The sequence below is a fragment of the Halichoeres trimaculatus genome, unplaced genomic scaffold (genome assembly GCF_033239565.1).
Source record: "Halichoeres trimaculatus isolate MK-OKI-2021-1 unplaced genomic scaffold, fHalTri1.1 fHalTri1_scaffold_1, whole genome shotgun sequence".
Classification (NCBI taxonomy): domain Eukaryota; kingdom Metazoa; phylum Chordata; class Actinopteri; order Labriformes; family Labridae; genus Halichoeres; species Halichoeres trimaculatus.
In genome coordinates, this window is record NW_027437179.1 from 9,569,281 (window position 1) to 9,590,427 (window position 21,147).

Consider the following 21,147-nt stretch of genomic DNA (forward strand, 5'->3'; position numbering starts at 1 on the left):
TGCTGGCACTGAGCCAAGGAGGAGGAGCCCAGTTTGAATTTGTGATTACTAACAGGTAACAAAAATTCCTGCAGACCCTGCCTTTAAAGACATATTGTCCTTCCACTTGTTTAAAACCATTACAATGATCTCCATGTATTTAATGGCATTAGGAGGAGGATCTGTTGTAATTGGACTGCCTCACCACTTTCTGGCCTGGAGTCTTACACACACTGTTGTGAAGATGTGATTTTTAACCTGGCATGTTTTTGTTTTGGAACAAATTTTCTTTAAGACAACTGTCTACCAGATACAACGCAACAAGGTAAGGTATTTATCAGTACAGTTACATAGTGTTGTTATTTCAAACTTGGCAACTAGCAAATACTGTGAGTTTGTACTGTCTATCAGTAGCCGGCTAAATGTAGCGCTACTAGCAGCCTGGTGCTATGATGTATCTGTAGGCTAACATGTCAACAAGCAAACTGTCAGTTTGTACAGTAGTTTAGTAGCCCTTCATATGTAGTGCTACTGACAGCCCAGTGCTGTGAGACGTGTCGGTAATGTTAGTGAACCCTGTGGGTTGGAATGAACATTATCATAAGCAGTTTAGCCCCTGTGTTAGCTTTTAGCTCGGGCTGTATCACTCTCCTGTTTATCTTTCTCCTGCTCTTCTGTCCTTTTTCTGTCTCACAGTTTGGCTCCAGTGTCCACCATCACTACAAAATTAATCACAGAAATCGTTTTCAGCAGAGAAAAATATAGATATTTCTTCTTAACTTTATCAGCGGGCGTGATGTTGTCATGGAGACCTAGACGTACCGTAAATCAATCCGGGCTTGCTCGACCCAATCGGGGGAGCTACGAAGAAGCTACAAGATATCATTTGGAAACAACCTATATTGGCGCTGATAGTCTCATTTTAAAGTGTGGATTACGATCGGGCATATATCTAGCAGGGAGCCTTTTTCAGGATCACTTAGAAACTCCTCACAGCTCCTTTAAGAATTTGATAGAAAACACATCTTCTATATGTTTTGTGAGTGTGTTGTCCCACTCATTACTGTTACTTTCACACACTCCCACAGTGTCCATCTCACGCTGAAATGTTGGCGTTGAGAGATCAGTATCACTTTCGCTGAGCTCACACAGATGTTCAGGAATTCTTCAAATGACAGCGAATGTGGGTGATAACCCAGGTTTGGTGACCTGGATCATCTGCCACAGACAGTTTGAGGCCTCGTTAAACTCTTCCCCTCACCGCTGCCTACCATCCCAGCCCGGCCCTCATCCAGCCCTGTGAGGCGTTCACACATTCCCTGCGTTTCAGGAGTGCTGTCTGTCAGCGCCTTCTTCTGCTAAAGAGATGCTGACAGCCATTAATTATCACACAGGCTGAACGAAGGGCATTCCTTTTGCTGAAATATTGGTGTACCCGTGCACACACACACACACACACACACACACACACACACACACACACACACACACACACACACACACACACACACACACACACACACACTCTTCAGCCCATCACGTACACACACATAAACAGAGGGACACCACCTGGCCTCCATTGGTCTTCATCATGTTTGACAAATTAGTCTAAATGTTTTTTTGTCCCAGGTCATCCAATCAGCATCAAGTAAGGGCTGACCATCTCTCCTGGGTTGGGTGAGCAGGCAGGCAGAGGTGTCACAGCCAGCACATCTGAGACACAGGTGAGAAACCTGAAACAGAAACACAACGCTGGCAGAGAGTTCTTTGTGCGTGTGGTGCAGACACTCTATGATGATCTGCAGAGATACTGGCTTGTAATGGAGAACACATGTCTGATTAAACAGTTTATCTGAGCTCCAGCGTAAATCAGTGTTAAGCCGTCTCAGACACATCTAGAACTGGAGCAGACCTGCTGTCTTTGTGCAGGAAAATAAAATCTGCATCGCTGCCTACTGCCAGGACACAACCTGCTTAGCAGAGCAGGTACTGGACCTCTGACAGGCTCTTCTGTTCCAGGGTCCACGGCTCTTGCCAACGCACATAACACAATATGGTTTCATGTAAATGTTGGCTGTGGCGTAGAGGCAAAGGTTTGGCCCATTCTACCTGATCTGAATGCTCTCTGGCAGGTATGAGGAGGATCTGCTGTGAAAGAAATGACAAGGTATTTGTCTTTATTTTACCACAGCCAGAGAGTAAATCATGTTGGTGGATGTCTCTTTGCTACAGATTATGCTGGTTTCAGGATATGACTTTTTATTCTGTTTTGTTTTATTATATTTGGGGTGCCAGTCAGGATGAAGTCATGACAAATTGTTTTTTTATGGGTCACCCTTCTAAACCAACACAAAGGATGCACCAGTTAAAAATTAAAAAAAAAAAAAAATCATGTAGCCATACCAAAAAACTGAATAATTTCAACCAGCTCATGAAGGTAGAGAATAATAAATAAACCATACCCCAGCAAGCAACACAAATAAATAATCTGACACACTTCAGTTCAATGATCTGTTTATTAAAAGCAAAAATAAACAAAGTGTTTAGTTTGTCAGTTTTTCAGTTTTTCTTTCAAGCCACAAACAAAAAAGAAAGCCCCTCCACTTCATCTGGTTTTCCTTCCAAAACAAAACGAACAAAAAATTAGCACTTTTTTCAGCTCACTAAATTTTTCTTCAGTAATCAAACTTAAAGTTTAACAGTTTTCTCAGGTAACTTTTTCTTTGAATAAATATAAAAACTGGCTTACTACCATTTAGCTCAGTGTCTCTTAGTTTCTTCTGCTCACAGAACCAAAGGTAGAGGGGAGGCGGGGCAAAGAGCTGGCCAGGCAGACTGTAAAGCTGCGTTTCCACCAAGCAGTCCAGTTCGGTTCAGTATGGATTGGCACAGTTTGATACAGTTAAGCCTTATACTGTTTGTGTTCCACAGCAAACTGTGCCCTCTCGTAGTGGGCAGCGTGTAAGCCGGATGCCGAAAGTCTCAGCTGTTAAACAATAGCGTGACGCCGTAGTAGTGCGACACAGTTTACCCTGCTAATAAATCCAACAAAGAATGAAAACGCGACACAGTAAACAAAGAGCATAGATGGAAGACATGCAGCATTTCATCCTCTCTGTGATTGGCATGCAGCTCTTTGATATAAAGTGCAGTCAAGCTTTGTTTCAGAGAAGACTGTGTGTCACCAGGAGAAATACAGCTGCTGTTGCAGGGTATGTGACGATTATTTTGACCGATCAACGGTCTGCAGTGTTGTAGCTCCACCTTCCAAGAGCAGATCGGTTCAGTCTGGCACCCATACGGAAGGGTCCCAAAAAGTAGGACGGCTCGTCTCAGTTATTTGGGGATCTGTCCCGGGAAAAGTCAAAATGCACGCCGTACTGAGACGATTCAAACTGGTCTGCTTGGTGGAAACGCGGCTTAAGAATAGCTGCCGACCCCCCCCATCTGGTGGTTTTCAGCTTTGGGGAACGCCCCGATCATCCAGTCCCAGTTTACTCCGCAATTTGTTTCCCATGAGCACTATCAACTAGGGGTGGGTACCTTGCACATTTGAAACGATACAGTGCCGATGCCCGGTACCTGGTAATCAGTATCGGTACTCAACAGTACCAACTTTCAGTACTTTTGTGTGTTTATGTTGTGATAAATATTAATTTGTTTGATAATAAAATCTTAAAGTTTTTCAATTTAACACATTTATTTCTCAGTATACAAACTTGCAATGCTGTGTTCATGTCCAGCATGGAAAATTGCTTACTCTTCCACTCCCTCACAGTCACAAGGATGCATTTAGGTACCTGAAGATGCTACCTTTTGATTTTGCGTGAATTGATACCCAGTATTACTGACAGAGTTTGGTCGGTACCTATAAAAGTACCTAATTCGATACCCATCCCCTCTATCAACCACTATCGCAAAAGCGTGACCCTTACTGAGGTGTGCATTCGTTTTTGAAGCAACTATATGGAGAGCAAATCTTTTTAACACTACTTGTCTTTGTTCAAGACATCTTTTCCAAAGATGTAACGTGATGAAGAAATGTATGTATTTGTAGTTTTGTAGCATTATTTTTTGAAATGTGCCAATAAGCCAACAAGCACACTTTTTAAACTTAATTTGTACTGTAGTTTAGCACCAGGCTACCCATAGCCTGGTACACTGAGATGTGTCCATAACCTGTAACGATAGTGAATCCTGGTTAGCTATGTCCTGCCAGTCATCCACCAATCAGAGCTAACGTAACCTCACTCTTCATTTTATTGATAGACTCTCAAGTTTGAACAGACCACTGCAGAATAACTGCTGACTGTGGGTTGGAATGAGCATTATCACATTATCACGCTAAACTGTGTTGGCCTAGGTAGTGTCGTCAAAGGAACAATCAGCCGATGTGCTTTAAATGGATTCTCAAAATCATAAAGTACACTGTCATAAAATGGTTGTTATTGTGAAATTAATAGTAATTTAAAAAACAGTTTGACAGCTCTTGTTAAAAAAAAGGATTTAAGAGCAGATCAAAGTGTTTTTGGGATGTCTTTTTTTTAACAAATTAAAACAGCAACCATGTGTGTGTGTGTGTGTGTGTGTGTGTGTGTGTGCGTGTGTGTGTGTGTGTGTGTGTGTGTGTGTGTGTGTGTTCTCTTAGAACCTGAGGTCATTGTGTGTTTTGTGTGAGATGAGTACATGTCTGACGGGCAGGGGACCATAAATGACACCTTCTCTGGTCACTGCAAGGATTATTTTGACACGGCAGATTGCTGTTAGCTAATGGATACATTTCACACACGCTCCAACCCCTTTCACCCGCATACACACACACCTTTAGATTTGTGGATGTATAAATGTGTGTGTGTGTGTGTGTGTGTGTGTGTGTGTGTGTGTGTGTGTGTGTGTGTGTGTGTGTGTGTCTGTGTGTGTGTTTAGTGTCCAGGTGTAAAGGGAAAGTTGCTTACAGTTCAGCTATAATCTCCCTGATGACAGACACAGAGTTATAACCACTGATGGAGAGTGTGTGTGGAGAGGTGGGCTCACAGTTATCCTTCATACCAGATATAGCTTTGAGAGTTGAAGCCCTCATCAACAGTCTCATCCACACAGTGTGTGTGTGTGTGTAGAGAGAGACTAGGTCTGTAGAGCTGTATCATGTTTCACAGTTCATGTCTCAGAAAAACTAAGCTTTGTTTGTCCGTCACTAATCTACCGTCACGTCTCAAGTCTCATTATCCGGTCATAAGTCATCAGTTCTGTGTACATGACATCAGCACTTGTATTGTTGCGTCAATGTGAATCAAAGTTTTCACACTGCATGCTTCTTTGTCCTGTCACATTTCCTTTAATGAACACAAAGGACATAATCACGGTGGCCTTTTTAAGTTACAGACCTGTAACTTTTCATCTGTCCTGTCCGGGACCTCCTCTTTTTCCTTTAAACCTGGAGAAAAGAAAAATGTACCAGAAGTTTAAATGTCTGTTTAACTGAAACTACAGGGGTCCCCAGATGCTGCCCTGAGGTACTCCACGTTATTAAAAACAAGTGTGCACCTGCAGACTGTCCCCTAACTGGTTGAACTCTTTGGTTTAACATTGCCTTTGTGTCGTATTTGGGCTCTGGGTACACTAATCGGTCGATAGTGAAATGGTTTTAGCTTCTTCTTTAGTTGATTTGGCTTAAAAAAATAAAAATAAAAAATAAAAAATATTTGAGGTTATATCCTTTCGTTTTTCCCGCAGTTTTTGTTCTTGTGAAATCATTTGGTTGATTTAAGGTTTTTTTTTTTAAAATTTTTGATCAAACACTTTACCAATAATAATTTCTTAAGAATAAATGCACATAGATCTACTTTACTAAAATGCACTTAGTATATGCATATTGTAGCATCTGCAATACTCGTAAACTACTGTGGGTGAGAGCAGTGTGCTATTTGGATGAGAGATCAGCATGGATACAAGCGAGAAGATGTCAGAAAAGTTCAGGCAGCTCACGTTTAAACTGAGGATGTGTCGCGGTAGTTCAGAGAGAAAGAGCGGAGCAATTGCAAGAAAAGCCGACAGAGATCATGGAGAGAATCAAAGGATGGAGCGTCTGAAATGAAAAGGATCAAAAATTGTATGTTTTGTCTGTTTTTTTTGGATCAAAAACAGGAAGAGACACATAAAAGAAGAGAGTTCACTCTTCTTAGGTTGATTGTGTTGATTTTTTTAGAATTAACTTGCACTGTAATTAATTGATTTAATTGATGTGTTAAAGTGACAGCCCTAGTTTTAAGTTTATACGGTACTTTATAGCCTGCTATATGTAACACTACCAGCATCCCAGGGCTCTGCTGTATCTTCACTCTCCTGTGTAGCTTTCCTCTGCTCTTGTATTCTTTTTTCTGTCCGACAGAAGAGACTCCAGAGTCCTGCTCAATGTGATCAGGAACCTAAGAAGTAGTATTTATAAATAAACTTTAATGGCACTAAAAATCTTATTTCAATGCGTGGATTATATTAAGGCATACATCTAGAAGTAAGTTTTGTTCAAGATCACTTAGAAACTCCTCACAGCCCCAAATTAAAAAGTTCAATTTGTCTTCATTTATGTTGGTTTGACGTGTCGTAATCACGTAAATGGGGATTGGCTGGTTCTAAAAACATGTTTAGCTACAGTTTAGTCATACATGAATAATTGATGGTTATTTAATTATGAAAACATTTGAAACTCATCACCTCAACACCTCATAAATCATCTTAGTCAGTTTTTTGTCTTTAATATTGCAGCAAAGAAGTTTAGAGATTAGAGGTTAATGTTTTATGGAACTGAATGTTTGTGTGATTCTCATTATGTTTGTGTGGAAACCACGTTTTTGTGATGCTCATCCATTAAGAATGACACCAAACCAATGAGTAAAAGGACAGAGAAAAAGGATCTCACAGATTAACTACAGGTGCACTATAAAAGATGGATAGCAGTATAAAAGATAAGATAAAAAGAAGCAGTGCAGAGACGCGTCCTTGTCCATGTCTTGATGCCCACCAGCCTGACTCTCTTGCCCGCTCTGCTCGTGTTGCACAACGTGGCAGTTTCAAGGCAAAAGCAGAAGAGACACCAGAGACGAGAGCGAAGAAGAGGGGAGGAGGGCTTGAGGAGAAAGAATTGCAACTGTCATCACAAACAAGAACCATCTGTCTCATTTGTGTAACTTGTTTTCTTTTAATATGAGAAGTATTCTGAAGAGATCTGGGAGTTTGAGAGAGGCCTGGGAGGGCCGGGCCCTGGGCTAAAGCCAGCCTTCTCCTGGGTTGTATGAGCGAGGGGCATTATTATCCAGCCAACCTGCTCTGTTAACCCTTCACAGTCACAACTCTCTCTGAAGAGGAAAAAGGAACGGAGTCAGAAACCTTTGACCTAGAGAAAACAGACGGACTTAAGGTTATATTTACACGATGACTGCAAATTCAGGATTTAATCAAACAATCCATACCAGGTCACATCTTTACCTTTAAGGGATATTTATCAGAGAGACATCTTAGTGGGTTTAGAAAACACATTTAGTTTGACAGAAAATCAGTTCAATTGTAATCATTCCCTCAATGTTGCAGAGACAAATTCAAAGAATTTGATAATCAAAACAGAGCTGAGTCCCCAAACAGCTGTTAACCCCTCACTACCTCAATTAATTCACAGTTATATAAAACAAATGTTTTTGAAATCTTACAGATGCTAAATTGGATCGTAAATTTGAATGAATCTAACACTAAATGATATGTTATATCACATATAAAGATATAATAAGTTCACCCCCCTGACCAATATATTGTGACACAGTGCATTTGATTCAATCCTTGGTATATGTGGAATATGAATCAATAGGCGTTAGTGGAATTCAAAGGTCGTCCCAGCTGCATTATGACCTACAACCGTCATCAGGGGTTAAACATTATAATAATATTAATAATAATAATAATAATTACATGTATAATAATAATTATAATAATAAAAAATAATAATAATAAAACATTTTGTTTAAAAACGCTTTTCTTGACACTAAAGGTCACTATACGGTTATTTAAGACAGTTAAAAAGAGACAGTCACAATAGAGTTAAATAAAATCAACAGACAGACAAGGGTGACATCAGGTTAAAATGAATCATGGTTTTAAGTTTTGATTTGAAAAGACATTTCTGATGTGTGGTGGGTTAATTTGTCACAGGAGCAGTTTTTTGGTGCTTTGATGCTGCTAGATGAAAATAAATATGATCATTAAGCTTTGCTTGAAGTTAGTGGTTTCTTGTTTTTTTTAACCCTCATCCACCGAACTCCTGATTTTCTCCTGATTTTCTCCTGATTTTCTCCTAAATTTCCACATTGACACTATAACAGACTGGATAATGGGAAAGTTACTGTTAAGATCATATACTGTACAATTAATGGACACAGTCTCCCCGACGTTACCTGTCTGTTTCTGAAACAGACTTTTGAAGCAGATCGGCTATTGCGGCTATTTTTTTAAATTTTTTTTTTGGCTTGGTGTGTATGTGACTTCCTGTACTTCTGGAGCCAGTCTCAAGTGGACACTGGAGAAACAGCAGGTTTTAACACTACAGCATTGTTTTAGATTCTTAGGGGCCGTTTACACAACAACGGTTTTAGGGTGAAACACATAAGTTTTGTTGCGTTTCAGCCTCGTTTTTACACGGAAACGGCATTTCAGCAAAGTTAAACAAAACTTTTGAAAACGGCCTCCAGAGTGGGATTTTTCTGAAATGCATCTGTTGCTCCACTTTTGCACATAGTATTCACCAATACATCAGATGATCGGCTCAAGTTAACTTCGGTGGAGATCTCCCAAAAGCGGCTCCTGGACAAGACAGTTAAAGCGCCACCTACGGGCCTGGAATGCTCACTACAGCGTTTTTCAGTCTTTCGGCATTTCCGTGCAAAGGCAGATTTTTTTAAACTACATTTAGATGAAACGCTGACATGTAAACGGATCCGTAGACTGGAGGTTACCTCTTGGTCAGAAGCAAAGTTTGCTGATGGTTAAGCAGCACATAACACTGTGGAAAACTGAATGCTTATCATCTGGTATGAAGAGACACCTGAAGGACAGGTGAGGTTTAATTTCATCAATCTGTGATGATGGAACAAGGAAGCTTAAGCACACTTAATGACTGATTTTTACAGAAATAATAAAGAGAAATGGTTGACAGGTAGAGCATTCGTATGTTACCTTTGAAGTTAATATGGGCACCCCTGTATTTGCTAAAGCTAATATTAGCCACCAATACTTAACACCGTGCAGAGAGCATTGGGTCAGATTGTAGTATTTATTACTTGGGCATTGAATTCTTTTATTGACAGGTAAAATATGGACGAACACCAAATGAGTCATCGCTCTTGTTTTTAATCTTCTCATGAAAATGCGTCGATGAAATGATGAGTTTGAAGGTGGGACAACATGGATTGTTGATGAGCAATATCAAAAAAACACATTTTAATTTGAAAGGGCAGAGAAATTATGTTCTGTGTCTGATACATCAGTCAAACTTGTGTTCTGGTGAAATGGAGAAGGATTGTTTCTGTGGTGGTGAAAACATGGGGCTCAGGAAAACATCTGTGTGGATGCAAGGTAAGAGCACATATTATGATAAATGGGTAGTTTAATTCCCCCAAATGTTTGGACAAGCCTTCATAAACCCATATTTGTTGCCTCTAAATCTCTGCACACTCCCACACACACACATGTACGCACATAGACAAAGTGGTAAAACCCGACTGTCAGCCTCTTGTCTCCACCACAACCACAGCAGACCACAAAAGGCATGAGGGATCTCTGACTGCCTGCCTGCTTTAGTGTACATCTGGCTGTCTGACAGACGCAGCACACACAGACATGAGCTTTCAGACATTCCCAATCAGTGTGGCCACCACCACCACCACCACCCACCTCATCTAGGCCATCATGGTGACTTAATGAAGGACAGATCCTCACCGTCGCAGACTAAGAACAGTTTGGGTTTCACTCTCCGCAGTGGGGGAGAGACTAAGTCAGAGATATTGAAAGAACAAGAGACAGAAACCTCGAGTCAGGGGGGAGCTGTGTGATATTGATAGAGACGGAGAAAGGAAAAAGCTTGTGCCATGTGGTCTGCATTTCACTGTAATCCCTGTTCGAGCCTGGTGTTCCTGCTTCTGCTCCCTCTTCAGCGTAAACCCAATCAGGCGCACGCTGGAACCTGAGTGGCCACTCCGGTTCTCCCCAAAACCAGACTACCAGTTTCCCAACGCTGCAGGACACACATCCATTAATCTCTGGTTGATATACTGTATGCTGAGATATATGGTGCATAAATTATGTTTATAGGTGTCAGGGGTGCAGGGAAGGACCTGAGGGTCTAATGTACCTCACACAAACAGGCTACACACACACACACACGAAAAAATGCAGCATGGTGCACGCTGTGGCCAGATAATAACGCAGCTGAAAGACACGGGAAATGGACGATTTTATTGAAATATGCGTACGTCTGTCAGCGGGGCTGTGTGTGGGAGTATGTCTCCAGGCTTGGTGGTGGAATAGGATCTGCTCCCTTTCACTTTCCATCTTTCGAGCCCTTCATGTTCTTTAGTTCCTTCTGGGCAAAAATTGTTTTGCAGCATTCTTTCTCTTTCACACAGACACATACACCACACACTTTTTTTTTCTTTCTGAAATGAGTGACAACAGCCATTTTTGACACAGCATATATTCTGTATTAACATACATTCATAGGCAGTATAGTCTTCTTCAGTGTATAAGTCTTTACAGATCTACAGTTTGTCTCTATAATGATAGCACATTATTATAGGAAGCCTGGCTTTATGGTGGAGGTGCAAGACAACAATAGACTCCTGACAGTGGCATGGGAATGTGTGTGTGTGTGCATGTGTGTGTGTGTGTGTGTGTGAGCAAAGGGGACAGGTTGATCTATGGTCAGATGTTTGCTGTTGTGGGGCGAGGGCTCTATGTGCGCTTGGAGAGAAAGTGCTTCAGTCATCATGCGTGGTGAGCATGCTCTGCAACCCTCTGGCAGACCCCTTTGTGTGTGTTTACATTGTGTTGTGTATGTGTGTTTGCTGGTGCATGCATGTCCCTGTGTTTGTGTTAGGAAGCATTTGGCTGAAGGCGACAGGCAGGAGGAGGTTAGCAGAAATCTGAATGCTTATCGAAGATATTTGTGATACGTCGCTATAAAAGGGGAACCGATCGTCTTGATCTGGGAGCTCTTCTCGATGTGAGGATTTGGGTCCCTTGTTTCAGGTAGCAGCTGTTAACACACGTGTCTTTTGAAGCAATGTTTGCTGGGTGTGTGTGTGTGTGTTTGTCGTGTCTGATGCCCGTCACCTGCCAGTGCCTCTCACCTACAGAAAAAGACAGGAAGGAACCGGCTGTGTCTCTAACCTGTCCGTCATCATCACCATCCTCCCTCTGAGTGAAAAAGAGGGAGTGTGTTTGCATGGAGCAGCATCAGGGCGTTGCAGGGGGGGAAAAAATAAAAAATGGAACCTCAGCGAAACACATCCACAAACGCCACATAAAGTCTCTGTGACGTGTTTCTCTTTGTTGTTCATCCTCCAACAGACTCTGTGTCTCCCTTTTTGACATCCATCAGTCCAAATGAGTCCCCAAAGCATCAGCAGCAAGGACGGAGGGCAAACATCCCTCCTCTTGACCCCGTCCCAACCCCTTAACCCCACCCGCCATCTGCCCACCCATGGGTCCAGTTTGTCCCTTATCATCTCCACTCATCTGCTCCCTCCTCAAGGTCCACCTCCCATCAATCTCAGTCTCAACAAATAAGTTAAACATTACAAAAATAAGAAGCAACAACGACAAAGCAAATATGAGAGTGAGGGAAGGAGGGAGAAAGTGAAAGATGCTCTCTACTTGAGAAGAAACACACTCCCTCTGTAGCTTTTTAGGTAATCCCATGCATTATCTACTGAAATCCAAGATGGTGGCGTACAATGGTTAGGATGACTTTGGAGCTCTCAGCCACTCAGTGTTTCCTTTGACCAGTAGAAGAAGAGCCGGGTGGTTTCAAGCAGGAGACAAGGGAACCTTACAGTCCATCTTGCTCCCTTTCGTCTCAGCATTTGAGCAGGAGTATGGGGCGTTTGTTTTGTCCGTCAGCATGCCCGTAGTGTCCCCACTCCCATCACCGGCAAGTGTGCATCTCCACCATCTTACGGCACTGTTTGCATTTGACGTAACAGCACCAGTGGAACTTACAGCTGCACCTGTCCACCACCTCCACCTCTTGCGTCTGGAAGCCGCGGCCGCAGCACATCAGCTCACAGCCGTCGATGGCCTTTGATGTTCTGTTACACTGGCGGCCCACCGTGCCAAGCATACCAGGCGTCCGGGGGTCGTAGTCGCAGAAATCTGGACTCGGTTCCAGGTAGACGAGATCTTCGTCCGTGTGAGGCTTGAACTGGGAGTTTCGAGGTACCAGGACTTTGGTGCTGCCCACCTTCCGCTGCTCCACCTCCGTAGCGCCGTCAAACTTCTCCTTGATGACATTGCCTACTTTGCGGAAGGGGGGCATGGCTTTCCAGCAGGTCTTTACCTCGCAGGAGCCTGAGACGCCGTGACATTTGCACTCCACACGCATGTGGGACAGGATGGCCTGCAGAGACACAAAGAGAGGGGCTGTCAGTTTGTGTGGCACATACATCAAGATGTCAGACTACTGGTTTATTCATGTCTGTTTTGCACTGGTTGGTGATCATCTTGACTGGACCAGGAATAAATCCATCACACTGTCTTTTTTTAGGTTTGACAGTCCTTGGACACAGATTTACAGCTCAAGAAGATGCTCGGTATACGTTGGGGATGGAATAGCTTATGAAAAAATTCCGAACCATTCAGTTTTCCTCAATTGGTTTGGGGCGCGTGTGCTTTGTTGGGTTCATTTTTTTCTTCATTTTACTACCCAGTTTAAAGCCAGTACGTATCTCCGATCATACACATGCGCAACTCAAGTTGAAGGGGAAGTGTGTGTTGTGAACATGACGAGCAAAGATGGTAGAAGACAGAGTTAGAGGGTGTACCTGTGGAGTTGTGCCGTTCTGCTGTCGCGGAGCACTTTAGATTTAGGCCCCGTTTACATGACGCCGAAAACGGTCGATTCCGCAAACATTTCGTTGCGTTTTGGCCTTCCGTTTAGACGTGACCACGTTGCGTTTTCAGTGAAAACGCAAACTTTTGAAAACGCTCCCCAGAGTGGAAAGATCTGAATCCGCTCCTCCATCCAGCTCCGTGTAAACACAGAGCAGAGCGTCTCAGAGTGAAACACTGACGTCACCGCATGCGCACTCGCAGTTTCAGGTGAAGGCTGCGCGCACAGCAACATTTCCAGTTGAGCCAGTAGTTGGCGGTAATGCGCGTTATGGTTGGATTGCCGACCGTCTCACACAACAAAACGGCAGAAAAAGAAAGAACAGATGAAGCGACTTGTCCTCCTGGAGTCGTATGAACGCGGATCGTTTTCACGCCGTCCTCATGTAAACGCGGGTGGCTTTTGAAAACACAAAGGAAGAATCGTTGCGGGAGTCTCCGTGTAAACGGGGCCTCAGTGTGAGCTCTGATGACGGCAGTAAGAAAGTGGAGGATAAAACCACGACTGAGTGTTGCCAACTTAGAGACTTTGTCACTACATTCAAGCATTCAATTGAATCACGCAAGTGTGTGTCTCATTATGGTCACTTCTGCCGGTCCCCAGCCCAGACAAAGGAGGAGTGTGAATCAAGCATTGATATTTAGATTAAAAAAAAAAAAACAAGAACCAACATAAGAAAGTTTATTTGTCGTTCCACACATATTTATGATGTTGTGTTTTACCTGCTTTCTGTCTCTCCCACGTTATTTCTCTCTCCTACAGAGTCCATGACAATTATTATGTGGCTTTAGTAGCATTCTGGGACAGCCAATAGTGACTTTCCTTACAGAGGGGTTAGCATGTTGAAACTAGTGCTGCACGATTTGGGGAAAAGGTGCGATTGGTGATTAGGTGGACAATATTGCGATTGCGATTGTGCTTGCCATTTAATAAAAAAAGTTGTGTCATGAGTCTACAGACTTGCTTGGTTATCATGGAGAAAAATCCAGAAAAAAGCAGAGATGGATAACTGAGGATTTTAACTGTGTAATAATTCTCAAAATATCCAAACTTACTGTATACAAACAACAATGTACAGCACAACAGTACTGTTTTTGTTTGTATTCAAAATAGCACATTTATGCCACTTTTGCTTTGCATGTTTTGAAAATTACATCTTTTTCAACCGGTAACCAAAATAACACCAAATAACAGAGGTAGAGTTTCTCTTCGCCATGAGCGCCTCACTTACTTCATTCTGCTCTACCTTGTCTGATTAAACTGCCGTACCAGGGGGGCAGGTAGTCACATGACCAGTTGAAACAGTGACTGATTAGTCATCTCACGCTCGCCCTCTTACTCAGTCACACACACACAGACACACACACACAGACACACACACACACACATCACTCACGCAAACACGCTCGTTTTTTTACACTTATCACTTATCACGTTTTTTTTTTACACGCACCTCTTTTGCGATTACGTGATTTCATGTGCTGACATTGCGATTGCGATAATCGTGCAGGACTAGTTGAAACTAGCGATATTTCACTCAGCTTTAATGACGTTTGAAATGGGAAACAGCCTCATTCTTTCTGGTTCTTCATGACAATACATGAAATTATTGATTTAAAAATAATCTGTAAATAGTGGATTATTATCACGGTGATCTCTGTGTGAAGAGTCATACAGATGCATATATTTTTCCACTTTGACTACCAGGAGATCTTGTTCTTCAGCCAGCTTGTCCACGCGTCTCCATAGGCCAGGTTAGAAATTTTCGAGTGTGTGCGGCGAGGAAACTTTCTGCATGAAAGGAACCGTGCAAGGTGGCATAGGTGCGAAAAAATGACATTGTCTGCACAAAGCTGCAGATGCATCAAGCATAAATCAGCCCCTATAAAAAATATACTGGAAAGCAGAGTCACCCTTCTGTCAGAGCAGCAAGTTACCTTTCTTCCTGCTTCGTTGTTGTGCAGGTTCATGAGAGCCCGGCTGGACGACTGGCCTTTACTCCTCTCCCTCACATCCACAAAGGACTGAGAAAAGGCCACTCCGTACGCAATGTTATCACTGCAGCCCGACCACTGGAACCCTGTGGTGTTAAAAGTTATGACAGAGAGATAATGGTCATTGACATAGCTCTTTCAGTCTCATTCAACATTGGATAACATATTATTGTATTATCAACATTTTCTTCAAACAGTTGCGCATGTGATGTTGCTCAGGACATGCATTTCACAGAGATATGTCCTGCATTTCAGAAAAGAAGTCTCCATATTTTGATTTTAGATGGTTTGTGTAAGAAAGTGCTCGAGCAATTGGTCCTTCTCTTTCATTTGTGTGTGTTAGTGTGTGTGTGTGTTTGAGAGAGACCTACCCTCTGGACTGACTCCATGAACATTGTGGTCACAGCCACATTTTTCCAGCTCTCCACTGCTGCAGGCCCTTGTGACCGCAAACGCCACACTGGCTGCTGAGATGGCATACACAAAAGCAGCCTCACGAGTGCCTAACACCCACACGTAGACAAACACACACACACACACACGTGCACACACACACACACACACACACACACACAGACACATTGTTTCATTAGGTAACAGAAAGAGCTTCTCTATCTGAATGACAAACAACAGTAAACAGATAAAGAGCATGTTGAAGTCCGTGGACCCAGACACTGATGCAGGAGCCAAAACAAATGGAAACAAGCTGAGAAATGTTCCTCTGTTTTCAAAAGAAATGAAATGATCCACACCAGTTCTCTGGAAGTGTTGTGCCGTCAGTCAGGGAGTTGGTTACAGGAATCACTTCAGTGTATAATCTTACCTTGTGTGACCACTTTGCCAAAAACAGGCATGGTCTCGAGCGTGGAGCAGTTCCATCGACGGTTACGAAACTGGAACTGACACTCGTCTATGGCAAGCTGGGCTCCTCGACGCACTGCATCCATCACCTCCACACTGCGCTTACAGATCTGAACCTGGAGCAGAGACACACACGGGTGAAAGGTGAGGCACATAACACATGAAAACAAAAAATTGCATTTCCTCACTTAACATGTTGGCATCCAAAATGGATTGGACGGAGAAAAAAGTCAGTAGTCCAGTTAGCAGGTGGCCTTCAGTGAATACTTTCTGCAGATTGTCGTATGTGTTACATGACCATAAAGCAAATCATTGCACACAATCATATCTGAACATAATGACAGTTACTATTGAAAAGATCCTGAAAGGTTCAATAAATATTAAAAAGAGCACAGAAAATCATGTCAAATTTCGTTCTGGTCACTCTCATAGATAATTCATCCTGACTCCATGTACCTGTCTTTGGATGAGACCTCGTAACCTCTCGCATGTCTCCTCATCCCTGATGCTTCCCACTGATGACAGCTTAGCCAGGTACCTGACAGAGACACAAAACAGCACAAGAGGACATCTTTAGTGTGCAGTAAGGAGACTGATGCAAGAAACCCAGTGTCCTGAATCATCGAACTCTGCAGCTTGCTCTATGTCCCTGGGAACATGATGATGAAGTCAAAGAGAAAAGTTGTAAAAATGTCTAACCTCTTAAAATTCAGGTTCAATTTGACTTTTCTGTATAAACACTGTGAACCAGAGCAGGGGTTCTCTAAAAACTATAGAGTTAGAGGCTTCCTACTCCATGGTCCCTTAAGATGGTTAAATGTATGTCAGTGAAGTTACGCTTATTCACTTAACGTTTTTTTTTCTTTCTTTTTACTTTCTTTTTATTCTCTTGGATTTATTTTCTTCACTCATATTTTATTTGCATTTTGCCCTTCTTTTCTTTCCTTTCCTTTTCTTTTCTTTTCCTACTCTTTCTTTTTTCTTTTCTTGTTCCTTTTTTTTCTTAGGGGTGGGGGTGGGGGCAAGGATGTAGGTTGAAAAGGAAAACTGTACAAGTCACATCAAGTCTCATCTCAGATATTTTACCAGGATAGACATTTCTGCTGTCTTGTATTTCTTTCTATTGGAAATAAAAACGTTTTCCCCACAAAAAAACAAAAAGATGGTTAAATGTTGCCCATTGCCTGGGTACAAACTAATCAGTCCTGGAATGGGTGTAGAACAGGGGTGGGCAAACTTTTTGATTCGTGGGCCACAATGGGTTCTAACATTTGACAAAGGGGCCGGACCAGGAGCAGATGGATGGAGTGCTTTGGTAACTATCAGGGTATCATTCGTTCATTCCATATCTATTTTTGAATCCAAAACTGGAAAGCGGATGACTACTTGTTATTCAATTTTTTCGTTTTCAAATCAAAAATCAGAAAACACGTAACAGTCTATTTTTCGCTGTTTTGATTTTGTTTTGAAATTAAAATTAGAATATCAGAGAATGGAATTATAATGAGATTTTTAATCCGTGTATGGTTTGGTCTTTCGTTATTCTGTTTCAAAACAAAATCTGAAAAACAAAACAACATACTTGTTGTTTTGTTTTTCTGTTTTAAAACCAAAACGGAAAAACAATTGCAGAAAAACACGTTTTTTCTGTCCTTGTTTTAAAAATGACGAAACAAAAAATAATAAAAGATTGTGTCAAAATTGTTTGAGTGATATTTTGATATTAAATGTGAACTCTCTATATAGAAAACATCAGAATTGCAGGGAAAATAAAACATTAACAAGGTTTATTCATTTAATTTTTTCAAGTTCGGCGGGCCGGATTAAAACATTTAACGGGCCGCATGTGGCCCCCGGGCCGTAGTTTGCCCATGCCTGGTGTAGAACAACCAAAGGGCAACATCTTGTTTAGAAAAATGAAGCCTATGCGAACTGGCGTTGCTGTTCATCAAGAATCCGCTAAAGGCTGGCTGCAGAAAGACCAGAAGTCACGTACACACCCAGCCAAACAACAGTGATACTAAACTTTTATTTTCAGCTTATGACCCCCTAAATGTTGCTTCCAGGGACCAATGACTTCCTTCTGTGGGACTACACTAAGAGGCAAATCCAAAATAAAACAAAAACTAACCAAAACAGGCCTGAGGTACTTTATTAAGCTCAACCATTCTCAAACTGGGTTACTCATTTCCTCCAGGGGTATGAGATACGCAAAGTGATGAAAGGGGTGTGTGAAAATAAAAATGAAACTAAAAATGTGATTTGAATATGTCTGATATTTAACTTTTATTTTAACTTTCAGATTTAATTTAGGATATTATCTTTGATTGTTCTTTTTATTTTGTTTGCTGGCCCTTTAATACCTGTTAGATTTCAGTGAGTAAGTTCAGTATTTTGAAGTCAAGCCGGCAAATGTTTGTATTGTGAGCTTTGATAAAGGCTTGAAGTGTTGGTGCCTGCAGGTTGGATTTGTGAGGCGTCTTGGACAAGAGAATCTATCCTGACTTGTCCATGATTCTTAAGTAAACTGGTGTTTTCCTGGTGGCAGCAGGCTAACAGAAATGTTTTTTTTTTCTAGGTGCTGTAAGTGAGTGAGAGTAGGGGGTACATTGGTACATGGCTACAAGTCAAAAGTCCCACAGAGAGGAGTTTTTCTGAAATCCCTGCTGCCACCCATGCCATGTGAACAGTAAGCCGGCGTTTCCAGTGGAAACGCTGAAGTCACGCTCCACTTTTGGCCTTACACTTTCATTGCAGTCACTTAGATTGCCATGTGCGAAATAGACAACAACAAACTTCGGCAGGCTACCACGTTGGTTTGTGCTCCTGAATCTGCTGACTGCCTTTTATCAAAACGGGCATCTGTTCCAACACCTCTGCACTTCTCCTGTTTAGTTTATTAAGCTGGCTAGACTTCTTCTGGTCTATGGAGGGGTGTGTCTCTCCAGCTATATCGCCAACTACAGGCCTGGCATGCATACTACAGCATTTTCAGTCCCTCAACGTTTCCATGTCAACACAGATTTTTTTCAATGCATTTTGGGGTGAAACAATGTGTATACGGGGCCTTAATCTGACACCACTGATATCACTGTTAACCTGGTTTAGTCACCTCAGGGATCTGGAGGCAACATAGAAATATGGAAAACAGATCAGACGTTTTCTGTTTGAATGGCTCTATATAGAGTTTAACCCCGTAAATTGTTTGGTCCTTAAAATAATGGCTGGGATAAGCAATTGGTAATGGTAGTTTGGTTGGAAGGTGCTCCCTATCAGTATTTTGTAACCACCACTTTGCGGACCTCTTAGCTAGAGGGCACTGTGGGGAAATGTACAGGAGCAAAATTTCAGCATTGACTCAAAGTCTCAGCTGCTCAGCTTTAATGAAGGAGTCAAAAAACAGATGAGTAGGGAGAAGCAACTGAAAGTCTTTGGTCTGAGTGATCAGATACAAACAACAAAATAACATTGAATTAATTTAATATTCTGCTTTGATTAAAAAAAAAAAAAAGATTCAGATAGAACAGAGCACTGGGACACAGGGGTTGGTTCCCATGACGTGGGAATGTTTTGAATAAATGTCTGGTTGTGAGGACGCTGAGAGGAGGGAAAGTGGCTTATCATACACACCACCTTCAGGCCAGACAGGTCAGGGAGATATACAGCACACACACTAACACACACACAATCTTAGGATGTGAAAAGTGGCATCAGGCTGGATGCCCTGACCCTCACACATCCACCTCACCTCACCTCACAGGGACAGATCTGAGTCTCATATCTCCAGTCCCAGCTGCACCTGACAGAAATAGGTTTTCTCATGAGCTGGCAGCGAGTCCTCCACAGAGGGAGCAGCACTGATTGTGTTCTGTCTACTCCACTCAGTGTGTAATCATTCTAACAAATGTTGAGTCTAAGAGGCCTTTTTGTTTTATCAAACAGTGGAAGGTTTAGCAGATGTGAGGAGAACATTCATCGTTTCTGGTGCAGTTTCACAAAACAGTCGCAGCTTTACAAAAGACTATACCCACTCAGGAAAGAACGAAAGTAAGGAGTGGACACAAGCACTTTTTGTGTGATGTTTTTAACCTGATTCTTTGTGCCTAGATCAACATTTTGCAGCTAATTTATTCTGTTTTTAATATTACTCTATTAGACAGGGACTTAAAGAAATGTGAGAAGCAGAAAGATGAGCATCAAAGGGTGGAGACGAGGGGGTTGAACCAAAGTCTGCCGTAATAAGGACCATAGGCTCAGTATGTAGCATGCACCTTCACCACAGGAGGTGTTGAGTTTAAAGCATAAAGAGCAAAAGCACCTGGAACAAGAACCTGTTTCACCCTGAGAGAAAAATGAATTCCAACTTGGACAGATCTATTTAAAATTTGAACATAAAGATGATACATGTGAGCGATGTGTTTGCACTTTGCGGATCAGAAGCGTGCAGGTTACCACCAAAGACCACAGAAACTACTTAAAGGGGCTGTGAAGGGTTTCTATGTGATCTTGAAAAAAAGGCTCACCTCTGGATGTATGGCTGATCATAATACACAACTTAAAATGTGATTATCAGTGAAAAAATAGGTTGTTTCGAGATGCTAATTCTCTGCTCCCTGATCGGGTCGAGCAGTATTGATTTATAGCACGTTGTAGTCCTTATGACAACACCATGGCAGCTGATGAAGTTTAGCTGTGAGAGGTAACGCTGAAAAACAGTTTCTTGGATTACTTTTGTTGTAATAGTGGAAACTGGAGCCTGAGTGGTAAAAAGAAAAAGGACGCTAGAGCAGGAGGAAAGCCTAACCTGAGAGTGAAAGAGCCCAAGCTAAAGGCTAACACAGGAGCTAATCTGTTTGTGCTAATGTTTACTCACAGTCAGCAGTTATTCTGCAGTGGTCTGTTCAAACTTGAGAGTCTATCAATAAAATAAAGAGTGAGGTCACGTTAGCTCTAACTGGTAGATGACTGGTAGAGACATAACCAGGATTCACTAACGTTACACATTACAGACAAAACTCAGCACCAGGCTGAGTAGCGCTAAATATAGCCGGCTAATAAACTACACTACTATCTGAGTTTACAAAGTCACGTTTGTCACGTTTCAAATGATAGCGCTACATAACTGTAGATAAAATATATTACCTGGTCGCCATGCAGTCTGGGAAA

The 21,147-nt window shown here is 42.1% G+C and overlaps 1 protein-coding gene across 1 annotated transcript in view; it reads right to left on the reverse strand.

Moving 5' to 3' along the window:
* Positions 1–10,003: 10,003 nt before the first annotated feature.
* Positions 10,004–21,147, reverse strand: part of wnt4 (wingless-type MMTV integration site family, member 4) — a 37,824-nt gene continuing 26,680 nt past the window's right edge. Inside the window, exons 2-6 of the mRNA XM_074671227.1 lie at positions 16,438–16,519; positions 15,944–16,097; positions 15,492–15,623; positions 15,064–15,206; positions 10,004–12,634 (exon numbers count right to left, since the gene is read on the reverse strand). Of these exons, the coding sequence (XP_074527328.1) occupies positions 12,164–12,634; positions 15,064–15,206; positions 15,492–15,623; positions 15,944–16,097; positions 16,438–16,519 (982 nt within the window). The 3' untranslated portion in view covers positions 10,004–12,163. The remainder of the gene's footprint in view (positions 12,635–15,063; positions 15,207–15,491; positions 15,624–15,943; positions 16,098–16,437; positions 16,520–21,147) is intronic.